This window comes from Cyprinodon tularosa, unplaced genomic scaffold, assembly GCF_016077235.1.
Source record: "Cyprinodon tularosa strain WSP-4 unplaced genomic scaffold, ASM1607723v1 ctg787, whole genome shotgun sequence".
NCBI lineage: Eukaryota > Metazoa > Chordata > Actinopteri > Cyprinodontiformes > Cyprinodontidae > Cyprinodon > Cyprinodon tularosa.
In genome coordinates this window covers 202245-218769 of record NW_024039548.1, presented here as the reverse complement: position 1 = coordinate 218769, position 16525 = coordinate 202245, and the positions used below count along the sequence as shown (strand labels likewise).

Genomic DNA, 16525 nt, shown 5'->3' with positions numbered 1-16525 from the left:
AAGCAAGCATTAGCATTTCCTCATCTTGGCATGGAGATACTAACAGGCATGGATAGCAGCAAGGGATGTGCCTTGAATACTGAGCAAAGCCCAATTTTACTCATAGCAGTAAAAGATAGAATATTCTGTGCTTTGTGAATGAGGAAATGTTTTACTGTACTAAATCAATTATATACATATATGTTTTTTTTATTTCCTTTACATTTTGCAAAGCACACACATACTAATGTGTGTAGTAATAAAGGTCTAAACGAATCACTTATTCTTCTATATCATACATGATTCTAGTAAAATCTCATACTGGCTTGGTTTTCCTGCAGTATCCTTAAAAGGAATCATTCCTCTCTTTCTTCTTGCAGATAAAAAGCTAATCCACTTGTATCGGCCAAGAGCTGGATAGAGCTTGTGGTAACAAAATAATAATAATACAAAAAAAGTCCAACAGTTATAATTCTGGGAGAAATAGGAAATCACCAACTTTTATACAAAACTAACTCCGTCACATCCTCTGTGTGACATTAAAGATATCCGCAGCTGTCATGAAAAGGGCAGTAGAGAAAAATATTGAATTTTCTACGGCAGTCAAAATAACTCATCATATAGACCTCTACAGTAATGTGTGTCTTGGTGGTGCAGCTACATTTTAAACGAACCTGGCAAGTTTTCAGGACACACGGGATTCAGTGTGCTAGAGCATCTGCTTACAGGGGGCAAAGAAAATCTGAAATCCTTCATTATTTACATTTCAATGCATGCTTAAAAACATTTGCTTTTAAGATTTCTTTGATAAGGTAACTAACAACATTTTTAAAACTCACACTTTCTTAGAAATTCAAATCAGATTCCTTAGATTTGATTTAAAAGTTGCCTTTAAATGTGGCTTTTAAACTGAAATAAACTGAGCTGCAACCTCCTCCCGTTTTTGCTCTTATTATAACTTTTATTTCTGCATTGTTTTTCACCGGATGTGGTGTCAAAATTTCTTGTTTTGATACACATGCAGATAAATACAGGATAATGTTAATTAAATACCATCAATACACTTAAGTTTCAGCTTTGCAAGAATAATTCAAATGTTGTAATCAAAGGTTTTAAATTCAGAGCTTCAGTAAAATACTGCATATTTCAGCTCTATTTAATGCAAACAATCTTGATCAACTCTTCTAGTTTTCCATGGAAATAGTGTAGCCTTTATGAAAACATCTTTGTGAGAGTTGAATAATGGCTAGACAGCTCCTGTTCATGATTTGTTGAGAGATGATTGTTTTCCACTTACAGGTGGCCTCGACAGATGGCATCATCCAATGGCCTGTGTCGATACGGGGCCAGGGTGGACTGCTGCTGGGGATGGACACGCCGCTCCTGGGGTCACTGCCAGCGTGAGTGCCAACATGTCTGCTGCTGCTGCTGCTGGTGGTGGGGGCTAATGGGACTAACAGGGTTTCAAAGTTTCAAGCTGGGGGCAAAGATGCTGTTAAACTAAGAAAGATCTGCAGGGAAGAACACATGTGTGAACATGTGACAACACACACAACTCATAGCTTTCCCCACCTGGTCTGTTGATTTTTATGGGTATGGGCATAATGAAGAAGTCAGCATCTCAGAAGGTGGTGTTAAAGATAAGCACGATCTGTAAAGATAAGTCAGAATTGAACAAAAATTCTCACGCAACACTGTCAAAAGAAAAACAGCCCCATTAATGTTAACCAAATCCATGGTTTGGTGAGATGCACAGAATTTGATTCACCAGAGTATTGAGGATTCAGAAGATGTGCCCTAATGCTCCCTGTGCCTTGCCACAGGTTTGTCTTGTGTTTTAGCTTTTTACTTTTACCATTTACATAAAATGTAAATACTCCCTGATTTCACACATTGTTACTCAAGAAGGCGGGAATATATGAATCCACATTTGCATGATTTACTAACAATTGTTCCTTTGCATGGCTTGATGTCTGGATTTTCTTTTTGCTTTGCTGTTTACATTTATCAAAGTATGCTGGCATTAATATAAATGAACATGCCTTTTCCACTGTGTGACATTAATAATTTACAATCTATAAAAATATGTTTTTTTGGAATAAGGAGTAAAAACTGCTTACCTCTCTCAGGGATAAAAGTTGCTGCAGGCTAGAAACTATAGGTGTTTGACTTAGATTTAGTAAGGTGGAGAAAATGTCAGTAAAAAGAGTCCATCTCAAAGAATGAATCAACTCAAAATCCCATGGCTTAAGTAAAGTTTAGGAAAGCAATTTAACAGAGTACATTTTAAAAAATCACCATTAATACTCCTCATATATGCTTTAGGAAGTTTGCATTCAGTTAATTTTTCTTTTTTTTTTCATCTTGAAGCCTAAAGAGAATATAGGTTTTGTGAAATTAGATTAGGACATGAACATTTCTGGACTTTTATTTTTTATGAGGAACGCCAAATACAAATGCAAAGGAATAGTTTTAGCTCGCGGCTCATTTAGGATTTTCAAATATGTTCGGAGATTGCATCAAATTTAGATGATTCCAAAAGGTGTAAAATATGGATTTAAAATGTTTTTCTGCTATCAAGAGAGCCATGGTTCCATGAAAAATGATACTTTGATTTTTGATTCAAAAGACAAGTAGTTTCTCTCAAGGTTCTTAACATAGCGAGCAAATCATGCAGAAGCCATATCAGTAACAATGTACAGAAAGGAAATGCAGTAAAACACAAAAGAATTAATTCATGAATAGGGGAGACTGCGAACAGTTGCAACACATCTTTTTTTTTTCTCAAACCAGAAACATTCTTTCCCCATAAGCAACAGGACAGAAGGCACATTAAGATAGTCTTTCAGATTTATCGAAAATAAAGTATTTTACAGATGTTAAAGCATTTTAGGTCCTTGTGCTAAAAAAAGTCACTGTTATACTGCAAATCAGGCCGATGCACTTATTTTTTGTGCATGTTTGCCCCCCATACTGCGCCCATACAAAATTCCAGGTGAGACTAGAAGACTTCTAAGATACAGAGTTTGCATGTGCTCAAATTTCTTTACCTAGCTAGCATATGGTGTTCTCTAAATGCTGACAGAAAATCCAGGGAAGTGTGGCTCCAATCCTGAGCACATAAAGATTGCTCAGCTGGAGGTGATTTTTACACTTGCCACAAGTGCGAGTCTAACCCATGGGGAAGAGAGGGACTTGTTAAATAATTACATTTGAATGTATATATATATAGAAAATAAGTACATTCTAAGATATGATTAATGAATATATAAAATGTGTGCTCTTAAAATTCAGTTCTTTTTTCCATTTTAAAACTGGCCTTTTGGATGTCATGGCTACATTAAGAAGTTGTCTTTGCTGTGTTAATTTGGGATTTTTAATTAAAGTCATCTTTGAAAAAGTTTCTAAACTTTTTTGCTTCACTTTGGGATATCTGTGTATTATTATTTTTCATTGAGACCAAAACCAAAAAGTTAACTTGTGAAATTGAATGGATTCTAGGGGTGTCAACAATAATCGATTCAGCGATGCATTGCAATGCTGGGCATGCACGATTCAGCATCGATGCGGCAACGTGCCATAATCGATTATGTCATTGTTTATTTTCTGGCCTCAAATGGACAAGTTGTGAAGTTTCAATTACTTCCGGGGGCATACCAACAACAATCAACATGGCTGAGGCGGAGGGAGATGACCGCGATAGATGGTTAGGCCTAATTAAAAACGCACCAAAAGCTTGGAAAGCGGATATCTGGGCACATTTCGGATTTTATGAAGTCAATGGGATTTTGATGCATTGCAATGCATCGCAATGCATCGTAGAATCAAATTGAATCCAAACCCAGGAGGTGAGGTAGAGCATTTACAAGTTCTAGTTGTTATGTTCCTGCTGTGGAAAAGGCCTGAATGGTCTTTATCTTTGCATGTAAAAATGCATGATACATTTCTGCACTCTTTAACTTATAAGCCATGCTGTTGTTTCTCTTTTTTTCCCAATGCTGAAATATTAGCTTGTCTTCATATGATGGAAATCTTCCTGCTGTATTATATTATATTGTAAAACCGCCCTTTTTGTTAAACATTTATTTCATTTTTTCCTTTTTTGGCAAAAGATTCAACAGTACAATGCTAAAACTTTTGAGTGTAGCAGCTACATTTTTATGATAAAGTGTCAGAGTGGTAGCTTTTTTACTTGATCTTGGAGTGATTTATTACTATATCGGATACAAATAGTGTTTAATTTCATGGCCCCATAGTTTATTTCAGTCACATTAACCTGTGAGGCATCCCTCATATCTATTCTCAGGTCTGTCAGAGCAAAATATGTTAATATTATTCTTAGTCCAACAAGTGAAGCCAGCCTATGAAGCAAATTGTTTTAATTACAACATTTATTTTATAGCGTGAGGGGAAGATTTTCTTCTTTTGTTTTAACATGACCAGATTTCTCATCTAATCATCTTTGATTGTAATTCGGTGCTAAAATATAATGGCAAAAGTTGCACCGTTTGAGCCAGACCCAACAGTAATGCTGGCTCAAGGCAGTCTTCTCAGTGCCCAGAACCTCCCAGTGACACGCACTGGGCTCTTTGCCTTCACAGCATCTCATGCTCAGAAAATTCATGGTAGAAAAAAATGCATTATTTACCTTGGCTCACATGGCAAGATTAAGATCTGTTCATTTTTGGAGGGAAAGTGAAGTCAAATTTTAATATGTACTGTATCACTAGGTTGGAAAAAAAAAAACTCAAATTGTTTTCTTTCAAGAAAGCTAAGAAATGTCACCTTTGATTCACAAGAGGTGAGATTTCTTGGATAATCAAGTGCATTAAAGACGATCTGCAACACGCAGCCAAACAGAAGTATGTGTGCATGTTTTCTTGGTTATTCTGGAGTCCCACATGTTCAATGTTGAGCAGAACATAGTTGATTTGGAGCTTAAAAACAGATCTTCTGCTCTTATCACTTTTCTCCCTCTTTGAGTAAAATCACTGGATGAGTGCTCTCCTTAATGCTTCCAAATGCTCCTCGCCGGGTACAGCTCAAATCCATTCACTCACAATCAGCATTCCATCAAGTCAGCAAGGTGCTGATTTAAGCTTTAGACGGCTGAGCTGGAAGGTATTGGAAAGAGAGCGAGTGTAATCAGCGACCTGTGTGTGTTTGCCTGCATGTGTCTGAGAGGTTGCAGTCATCAAAGATTTTAGGTACTGGAAGATTTTAGTGGAGATGAAAGAGATTCGATTGGAGCAGTGGGATTGTGGCTTTCAGCCAGAGAACCCAGGAATTAGTTTTCTGCAACTTTTCTCAAAGAATAAAAAACTTAATGGATCAGTGACGATTTGTTTGTCCTTAGCTATTAGAGTATTGCGTAGATAGATAAAGTTTAATAAATAAAAAACAGGGGAAAAAATGGGAAATAGTTCAGAGGTTAGACACTGAGAAATTATTGCTCTTGTGTTAGGGGAACAATGTCTGGAAATCAGGCAGAGAGAGAGCAAGAGAGCGTAGAGCTTTCAGATTTGGCAAAGACTTCATTCATGACATTATGACAGACTATAAGTAAGGATGAGCCACAGTTGAAGCTCTTTTCTTACCAAATGTCATCACATCTTTTTGTCACATGAAGTATTAGACTATTTGCACACTTAAGCCCATTTCTATTGAAACCTAAACCTCTGTGACATAGAGCTGAAGCTGTATTACTGTTGAGATAACATTATTAAACTTTTTTTGTTCATTTGTAATTATTTCTATAGATAGATGAAGTATGGGCTTTTTGACCTGCTTTGTGTAACTACAACACCTCAGGGCTACACACCAACTCATGTAGTATAAAAAAGCAGGATAGCTTGTTAAAATAAAGTAAAACCAAATGTTTTAATAAAAAAAGATTCTAATCTAAGAGAGGATCGAAGTGGGATCCTCATCCACCCACCCAGGTAGAGGAACATACAGAAGTTATGAAACTAATAACACAATGATTATACAGGTTAACATCAGAATCAAAATGATCAAAACCAAATAATGTCAGAAAGCTCAGTTCCCCCTGATGATGAAAGTTTTATGGATATCTTTTGCGTTTTGTCTTTAAGCGTTTGATTCATTTAGTTTTCTATAAGAAGATAAATTACAATAGTTATTTAACTTTTATGAACTGTCAACTTTACTAACTTGCATAAACCAAAATTGGACAATAGAAATACAGAAATATAAATTTTAGACAAAGACTTCCTGCTCTAACTGGGATAGGATAAACTAGTTGCAGCTTTTTTATTTTCAAAATACATTTTGCATTCGGAAGATGGTTGGAGTGGGTCTCACTGCAGTTTGAATTGGACAGCTGACTGAGGACTTAGCCACCTGTAACAGCTTTGAACTTGGAGAGGGACCCACGTCAGAAAAGAACAACTTATAAACTTTCACAATTCTCCAAAATGTTCAAACACAGCAAAAGAAAACAATCACTGCTCTTCATTTTAAAAACTGATTAAGAACTGATTCCAGTTAAAGCAACAAAGAGAGCTAAGCTGCATTTACATTACAAATGTGTTCAAAACTGTATTGATATTCTGCTAAATTTGAGAATGTGAAATAGTGTTGTAGTGTTTCCATTAAATAACAAATACTATTAAATTTGCACATGAATACTTTGTTTAGATGATAACTTAGATGTAAACACATGAGATGTATACATATTTCAGCCACGGCTCTAGTGGGTGACATCATCCCTCCACTACTTCCAGTCATCATCTTCAACGTTTTACAAAGCAGCACTGTCCAGCTGCAGGTCCTTTGGCTAGTGTGATGCGGGGAAAAAAAGTGTTTCCATTGCAGTCTTGTCAAATATAAGAATCATAATACGACTGAAAAAACCACCCAATTGAAGCATAAGGAAGGACTTAATTTTTAAACATATTAACAACCTAATATACACATATTTTATCACAGTTATGCATCTCATAGAAACAAGAAACCTTTTCCGTTTTCCCTACATGGCCTGTATTTATGGATAAATACAATATATTTACATCATCGGGGAAAAGACAAATCAGTGCCTAGAGTTAGTCTTTGAAATAATGGAGCTTTGTGGAAAACGCAGTGATCTTCCCACTCTGTATGTTCCTTATGCACCTACGTGACCATCTATGCTAATTGCTGAGACACATAGAAATACTATTTCTGCATTCAATGATAATAAATAACAGTGCCCCCCCTTGTCCCTGCACCTGCAATATTTACATTTTGTTGTAAAATAATGTGTTGATTCTAGCATTGTAAGAATTCAGCGGTAAAATGTTTATGATGCTTTTATCAAAATATATTGAAAGAAATAAAAACCAAAGGAGAATATGAATGACATCCAGAATAAATTGTAGCTGGTTGTTGTACCTATGCCAGGATATCTATATTATTTGTCAAATTTCTGATGTCAGAGTTAATTACACCTTCACTTTTTCATTTGAATTTTCCCTGCCCACCAGAAAGATAAAAAAATACATTAACTTCCTTTGCTGTGTGAAAGAACTGAATGAACACATTCTCCATATTAAATACAGCAGATGTTATAATTTCCCCAGAGGTTCGGGTGGACTTTGAAAATCCCTGGAGACCAGGACTTAGTTTGATTGAGGGCAGGCTTTGTTTCTCTGGATGTTGTGGTCCGGATTAAAGCAATACTTTTGAATTGGTAATGTGAGCCAACGAGCAGTGAGAGGAGAACTGAAACCACGATTTAATTCTTTGATCATGATTTTTCTGAGTAGTTTCTTTCTCTTTGCTCCTTAGTATCATTATTACTGGGCTATAAAAGTCCCTTTTAAAAAGAGATGCCTATCAGTGGAGGATAAGTATACAGTGAAAGGGAGCTTAGCATGTACTTCAAAGCATCACTGTTACTGACTAAATTAGAGGGAAAATATATCATAATCATGTATTTGTTACCAGTTGAATGGAGCATTATGTTTGAACTTAAATATTTCACTTGTATAGTATTCAACTTTAATAAGTGCTACTGTACATCTGCTTTCTTCATAAATTTGAAACCTACTTGATTGCATCAAGTCATTAACTTTGCAGGATTTGCTCCTCCTGGATGAGCATAAGGCAAGAGTAGACATTTGTTTGCATTGTCATTCACTCTGCAGCAATCCCTCACACCGAGTATACATGCAGGGATTGTGGAGGAAAAAAAGAACCTTCTCAACAGAAAGAAACCTCCAGCAGATCCAGGCTCAGATGGAGCGGCCTTCTGCCAAAGTCAACTAAGTTTCAAGAGGATAGATGCAGGTGAACAAAAAGGACCATAGAGGTACTGATCTATAAATACCTTCTTTGTTAGAAACTATAATGGTAACCAGTTCCAAAGGTAGCTCTGTCTAGGAAAGACTGCTATACAGATGAGCTCTGAGCCATTTATCATTTCAAAAAGAAAGAGCGCACATACAGTTAGTAATAGTAAAAATTGAACCTATAGCTACATCCAGGAGAGTACCGTAATAGGACTAAGCATGAAAAAACAGGCCCATATACCTCCAGAATTGTATCACAGCTAAACAGACTACCACAAATGATTAAGCCACTGTGGTGATAAAAAGCAGACAGGCCACAACATTAGGGGTTGAACAAACAAATAATGCAAAAGTGATTTGTATGTCCTCCAGCAGTTAAAACCTATAATAGCATTGCTATAGAGTTAGCTCATGATAACCTGAATCACTCTAACTATAAGCTTATAAAAACTGACAGTTTTCTTAAAAGTAGACAGAGTGTCTACCTCACTGTCGAAAACTGGTAGTTTGTTCCAAAAAAGAGGTTTGATAACTGACACATCTGTCTGTCCTTGTTTTAGAAATTCTCTGAACCACTAATAAACCCACAGATGCAAAGTTTTCTTAAGCCTATCTATCTATCTATCTATCTATCTATCTATCTATCTATCTATCTATCTATCTATCTATCTATCTATCTATCTATCTATCTATCTATCTATCTATCTATCTATCTATCTATCTATCTATCTATCTATCTATCTATCTATCTATCTATCTATCTATCTATCTATCTATCTATCTATCTATCTATCTATCTATCTACACTATATTGCCAAAAGTATTTGCTCACCTGCCTTGACTCACATATGAGCTTAAGTGACATCCCGTTCCTAATCCATAGGGTTCAATATGACGTCGGTCCACCCTTTGCAGCTAGAACAGCTTCAACTCTTCTGGGAAGGCTGTCCACAAGGTTTAGGAGTGTGTTTATGGGAATTTTTGACCATTCTTCCAAAAGCGCATTTGTGAGGTCACACACTGATGTTGGACGAGAAGGCCTGGCTCTCAGTCTCCGCTCTAATTCATCCCAAAGGTGTTCTATCGGGTTGAGGTCAGGACTCTGTGCAGGCCAGTCAAGTTCATCCACACCAGACTCTGTCATCCATGTCTTTATGGACCTTGCTTTGTGCACTGGTGCACAGTCATGTTGGAAGAGGAAGGGGCCAGCTCCAAACTGTTCCCACAAAGTTGGGAGCATGGAATTGTCCAAAATGTCTTGGTATGCTGAAGCATTCAGAGTTCCTTTCACTGGAACTAAGGGGCCAAGCCCAGCTCCTGAAAAACAACCTCACACCATAATCCCCCCTCCACCAAACTTTACACTTGGCACAATGCAGTCAGACAAGTACCGTTCTCCTGGCAACCGCCAAACCCAGACCCGTCCATCAGATTGCCAGATGGAGAAGCGCGATTCGTCACTCCAGAGAACGCGTCTCCACTGCTCTAGAGTCCAGTGGCGGCGTGCTTTACACCACCGCATCCGACGCTTTGCATTGCACTTGGTGATGTATGGCTTGGATGCAGCTGCTCGACCATGGAAACCCATTCCATGAAGCTCTCTGCGCACTGTTCTTGAGCTAATCTGAAGGCCACATGAAGTTTGGAGGTCTGTAGTGATTGACTCTGCAGAAAGTTGGCGACCTCTTCGCACTATGCGCGTCAGCATCCGCTGACCCCGCTCCGTCAGTTTACGTGGCCTACCTCTTCGTGGCTGAGTTGCTGTCGTTCCCAAACACTTCCATTTTCTTATAATACAGCTGACAGTTGACTGTGTAATATTTAGGAGCGAGGAAATTTCACGACTGGATTTGTTGCACAGGTGGCATCCTATCACAGTTCCACGCTGGAATTCACTGAGCTCCTGAGAGCGACCCATTCTTTCACAAATGTTTGTAAAAACAGTCTGCATGCCTAGGTGCTTGAATTTATACACCTGTGGCCATGGAAGTGATTGGAACACCTGATTCCAATAATTTGGATGGGTGAGCAAATACTTTTGGCATTATAGTCTATCTATCTATCTATCTATCTATCTATCTATCTATCTATCTATCTATCTATCTATCTATCTATCTATCTATCTATCTATCTATCTATCTATCTATCTATCTATCTATCTATCTATCTATCTATCTATCTATCTATCTATCTATCTATCTATCTATCTATCTATCTATCTATCTATCTATCTATCTATCTATCTATCTCTCTCTCTGTGATTACTCCATTTATTCTTGTAATTGTTGGTGTCCTAATGACCCATTGTGAAAAAACATGATATATGTGTGACTCCAGAACTCCAAACTGTGCATGTGTGTTTTTCCCCAGGTATGTTTGCTTGTGCATAAATTGTCCAGAATTTGCTTTTTTTAAGCTTGTTTTTGCTTGTTTGTTATGTTCTCCCCCATACTAAACAATGCCCCTCATTTTTTCTGTGTATGGCTACTTGTTTTGCAGCTTTCTTCGCCTTAACTCACAGAGTAGTCGGGATAAGGTGCCGGCCCCAAGGTTAGCTTCACACATGTTTTTTTTGCAATAACCTAACTAGACATGCAATGCTGGGGGCACATCCTCTGAATCATGAACTCATTCATTTATTTATAGCATACCATCCCCCTCCTTGCAGCACCAAGTAACACCTCATTCCTTTTGGCAGCAACCAACATTATGCAAATAATTTAACTTTGCAAGCCACATTTAGTTTAAAACCTCTATGTAATAAATAATGACTGTTCTTAAGGGGCTTATTCATGTATAATTGCTTGTCTGGTCAGCCTGATTGGATATTAATCTGATTCCAACAGCATAAACCATGATATAGTTATTTAATTCATACTGAGTTTATTGAAGAGACATCATACTAGATCTGTGTATGACAGAAATCAGAATTAAGAGAATGATTGTTGATTTCATCTAATTAATTTCACGCAAGTGCTTTAAAATCATGCAGAAAGACTTACCAGGTGGTTCTGAGTTATTATGAATCAAACAGGCTTATTTTCAACACAAATATCCTACATTTATTTGCTCCACTTCAGCACTCTAATTAATAGCTAGCAAAACCCTATTTCTGTGTGCTGACTTCAGAGGGTGAACACTTTTAAAGCTAGCTCAATGTTCTATAATGGAGATAAATGGAAACGGTAATGATTGTTCCAGAACATCTCATCTGGAATTGGCTTGTGTGGTTGAACCACCAGCTAGTTTAAGCTCAGGAAGTGATGCTGAGGAAAAAGGAAACATCATACCTTAAAGATAACTATCCAGAGCGGACCCTGCCAGATCCTGAGCTGGAGGATGACACCCTACGGGTGTTGGCAGCATCATGCGTTACAGATTTACTAAGTAAGCAAGCAACTCTTTCAATTAGGGAACAAAATTAATTTAAAAAATGTAATTCTCCAAATGTTTTGAGTACAGATAGACACCATGGAGTTTTTTAACTTCTCCTGATCTCATCTGACCTGCTTCAACCACTTTGAAAGCAGCTCAGGAGCTTTAGGAATCTCAAATAAGCCAACACCATCCCTATGAGGGTTAAAGCAAAAATCTGCAAACCAAAACATAAAGGCATACTGTAGCTGTATGTAAGGAAAACTTCAATAGCTGTCCATAAAAAATAAAACCTGTCCCAGGTCTGTTCCCACATCACTCCTGTATTCTCTCTCAGTAACTAAGCAGCACTAGAGACCTCTTAATGGCAGCTTTTTTAAAATAAAAATGTTTTATAAGGGTCCCCTTCAAATAATTACATTTAACATGGGTTATAAAAAAATTATAAAAAAATTTTTTTTGTCATCAATACTTTATGATTTATTAAGCGAAAATATTCCTGTTTGCTGTGTCTCAAATGTTGTAATTTTGTTAACTTTAAATTTCACATTTCTCTTAAATATTAATAATTATCGTGGTCAATAAAAGTATGAGCACCACTGTTAAATTTCCATGCTTTGTTGAAAAGGATAAAACCAAGGTAATGGTTTTCAGAACATTTTCCACGTTTAAAATACCATAAAACCTGCATGACTAGAAAAAAAACAATTTTTTGTAAGTGGAAATCGAAAAACATAAAAAAAAACAAAATGATGCTACTTCATAAATGTTCAAAGCTAAAGCTTTGTTAAAGGACATTTAAATCTTCTTACAGCAATTTTTATCAAAATGTTTTATTCGCTCAAGAGGTTTGTTTTTTTTTCTGATAGATTTCTAGCATGTATCCTGCTGGGACTCTGCCAGCATGGCGCACCATGACTCGGAAATATTCACTCACTCTTCTTTGACAAGGCAGATCCCCCAACAGATGTCTGCGTCTGATTAGGGCTCTCTGGGTGCTTATCCTTTGGCAAAGACATTTTTTTTATTAAGATGTTTTCTTTAAGTAGATGTCATGCAAAAAAAAAAAGTCCCTCATAATCTTTAGCTGTCTAGCCAAAGCCTGAATGTTTTTATTCCAACACTTACTGGTATTTAAATATGGTCAAGTTCTTTTAATCTGAACTAAGGCAGCAGCTTCAGCTATAGAAAACCTGCACAATAACATAATGCGTCCACCATCCTTTGCTGTTGGTCTTATGTTCCTTTGCTCATAATGTGCGTAACACAGGAATATGTTGGAAATATGGCATACGTTCTTGCGGTACCTTGGTTTTTTTGTATACGATTTGATGAAGAATATTGCAAAAAATATTATTTTGAGCTCAGGGTCATCCCAAAGGTATAAGATCCACCTTGTTTTAAAAATGTTTCAATACAAAAAAGGAAAATTCACAAGGTTATGTGAATTAAATATATGACTTTTGATATCAACTGCAACTATTCGTATGATATGCTGATGACTGATGAGATTATGCCTCATTAAATGATTAAAACAACACACGACTCAAGCTCTTGACATATTTTCTACATATTCATTACCAGAAAAATCCTTGACTTTGACAGTTATTCTCATTTTCTTGTTTGTTCCAATAAAAGACTGATGCAGTGAATGTGTGTTATCAGTCCAACTGTCATAATGGTGTACATGAAACTTGGATCCTACCTGCTATGTTTGTTCTTCCAGCTGGCATTGCCATTTTTAGTCCTCCTTGTCATTTGCTTTGGTTAATGAGCACTGGACATTTCCCTGAGCTCTCTTACAGACCAGAGGTTATAAAATGCCCTCTAAGTTAAACCCTGTCGATGTTTAATCAAATCCTTCCATCATCTATTAAGTGAAAATTCACCTAAAGTACATCAAAGGGTAGTAGTGTAACTAAAACCTCGCCTCTTTGCTTTTATGTTTGAACCAAGCTAGGGTCTGATAAACTAATGCTTCCTGCATAAAACCTCTCATTTCCTCCTGTCAATTACCCTTTTTTTAATTTGTAGCTCTTAGTGCCGGGTGTGAACATCCATGCTCGTTTCACTGAGTTCTCAAACCGGGTTAAGAAAGCCATCCTTATATGTGATTGCATAGCTCAATAAAGTTGAATGAGTCTAAAGATGTTGTCTATTCCAGTTTAAGGACTCTTCTCATCCCTCTGCGCCTTTTGAAAAATTAATGCTTCTTTGTCAGTACAAATAATGTAAGTAATTGCTTGAGTGTGGGGGTTCGAGTAACATATTCAGTACCGAAAAGTAATGCATAGAAATGTATTGTGAAAATCTTTGAGAAGAGTTTAAAATGGCAAATGACAATGAATTCTAACTGTATGTAGTGCCAAATCACAACATGTCACCTCAAGGGGCATGAGATGGCATGTTGTGAATTATTGTGATATAAATAGACTAAATTTAATTAAAAATATTTTAGTAGAAAGGGCTAAAAGAAATGTTATTGATATCATTTGATAATTAAATTATTTGTCTGTTCATTTAATATATCACAAATGACTGTATCAATAACAGATGATGGTACACAAGGATATTTTCATTCACTATCTTCTATTTACTATATATATGGTAATTAGATGAACCCTCACTACCAAAGTTGCCAATACCATTTTGAACATAAGAAGAAGAAATTCGAAAATTACATGTTGGCAGAAGGGATTAAGCCTTAAGCATATATCAAAGCAAAGTTCAAAAATAATACTAGTCCAAACATGGCTAAATAAAGGCAAAACTCCACCAAATATAAAAAAAAAAAAAAGGTTAGAGAAAGCAACCCTTCCGGCTGCTGACTTCAATTAGGTATTTTATCATAGCTATTTTATGAACTGTGCTCTGCTGTCATCTGTCAGCTTTTGGTTGCTGTTTTAAAATGGACATGTTTAAGTGCATAAAGGAACCATCTACCACAGAACATTTAATACCAACTATATGTAGTGATAAAAAGTTTAATCATAGAAAATAATCTAGCATTAGGTCTATAAAATGACTCGCATTGGCTACATATTAATGCCTAAATAATTCAGATATAACTAATGATAGATATTTGATGATAATTTAATTCATTAATATAAATGTCTGAATTAATAAGCCATTAAAATCAGACCAATTTACTTATTGGACTGAATCTTAAGCAGTTAAGAAAGGCAAACAGTGGCTGATGTTGTTAGTTCTGCCAGTACAGACTAATGTGTTACAGCTACTTTCTTTCCTTTAGAGACAGCTGAAATTCAGTTTTTTTTAATGGTCTGTTTAAAAAAAAAAAAAAAAAGGGAAGGGTGGAACTAAACAGTGATAAAAAAAAAAAGAACAACACCTGTAATTTGTGTGGTTGTTCAACCTAAAATAAAAAACACATCAACAAAAGCCATTGATTATTTTAAATGCTGCACTCTTTGAATTCTGAGCATCTACTTTAGCTGTATGGAAATGTCTAAGTGGTTTCTGAGCTGTAAGACTGAAGGCCCTCCTGATAAACACAAGAAACAAAACAATAGACATACATGTACCAGCTTGATTTTAACAAATGCTTGTGTTATTCAAGAGGACACTCAGAAAATCATTTTGCATACACCAAATTTCTTTGCATACACCAAATTTACTTTTTTAGATACACTAGAAATTTCAAAAAATGAAACTGCTGTCCCTTCTCTTATTCTTTTGCTCACAATAATATTTACTGACTCTTTTACAACAGCGACAATTGAATCGCCTAATGGGTGCCTTTTATGACATAATTAATGGGGCTTCTTAATGAAAATTAGCACCACTTGGCTCTATCCGACGTGCTCGGCAGTGACTGCAGTGAGTGCAGACAGATAAGCAGGGCAAGCCTCCAGCTCACTGAGATAAACCACTGAATCATTGAAGCGTCAAGGCTTAATTTTTGTTCAGACTTGAATTATTTACCCATATGCACAATATTAAATCTGTACTGTAGGTCAACACAAAGAACAAATTAAAAGATTCTATTTGGGTACTTTAACTGTTTCAGCTTCTGTCTCATAATGAAATATCATCCTTGATTATTTCTTTTTAGCTTTTTACCAGTGTACCAGTGTAAATGTGAGTGATGAGGTAATCAATCAACTTTGTACCAGCAAATGGATGTGATATTTGTTCTTAAAAGGTTAAATTTCTCACCTTACCTGAAGGGAGTGATTACTTGTTTCCCTAAGAGTAGCTAGAAAAGCTGTCACATACGTTGGATTGGTTTGAAATGATTTCCACATTCCAGTGGTAAAAATAGTAATGACACCATCACACAAGAAGAAACTAAACAGGCACATTTCCTGTATGAATGAGTCATGGTGCTCTGTTACTATAGAAGCTATGAAAGTAACAGATCATTTAAAGTCAGATGGAGTGCTGGAAGTAAAAAAAGGATTATGTGCAAGATTATGTGCTTCTCCAGCCTGATCTGGTACAAGTTTTCTGCTGGGATTCTGCACTGATCTGCCTTGTCTTCTCTCAATCCTCTTTAAACAGCTGTGTGCCAGCCTGGCTGTAAGCATGGAGAGTGTGTGGGACCCAACAAGTGCAAGTGCCATCCAGGCTTCACTGGCAAGACCTGCAATCAAGGTGAATTCTCAGATGCTGCATTGATATTGGTTTATTTCTATAAAGGCACTAAAAAGGGAAAGTTAATCCCAATTTCTAGAATAGAATAGAAAATTAATTTATTGTCCCACAATGTGGAAATTCTGGTGTTTACAGCTGCAAAAAGATTGTAGAAAAAAATGGTCACGCAAATTTGAACATTAGAAAAATTTATAAGAATAACATAATAGTGAAGAGTTAAAAGATAAACAATAATATACTGTAATGCAAAGTGTTTTAACAAT

At 36.4% G+C, this 16525-nt stretch overlaps 1 protein-coding gene across 4 annotated transcripts in view; it reads left to right on the top strand.

The window, feature by feature from the left end:
* The window catches only part of npnta (nephronectin a), a 71832-nt gene that overhangs the window by 14596 nt on the left and 40711 nt on the right, over window positions 1-16525 (top strand). For 2 of the 4 annotated variants that reach the window (XM_038271003.1, XM_038271005.1), the window contains exons 2-4: window positions 1279-1379; window positions 10770-10820; window positions 16170-16262. In XM_038271003.1, the coding sequence (XP_038126931.1) occupies window positions 1279-1379; window positions 10770-10820; window positions 16170-16262 (245 nt within the window). The remainder of the gene's footprint in view (window positions 1-1278; window positions 1380-10769; window positions 10821-16169; window positions 16263-16525) is intronic. The other 2 variants (XM_038271004.1, XM_038271006.1) reach the window with 1 other exon arrangement.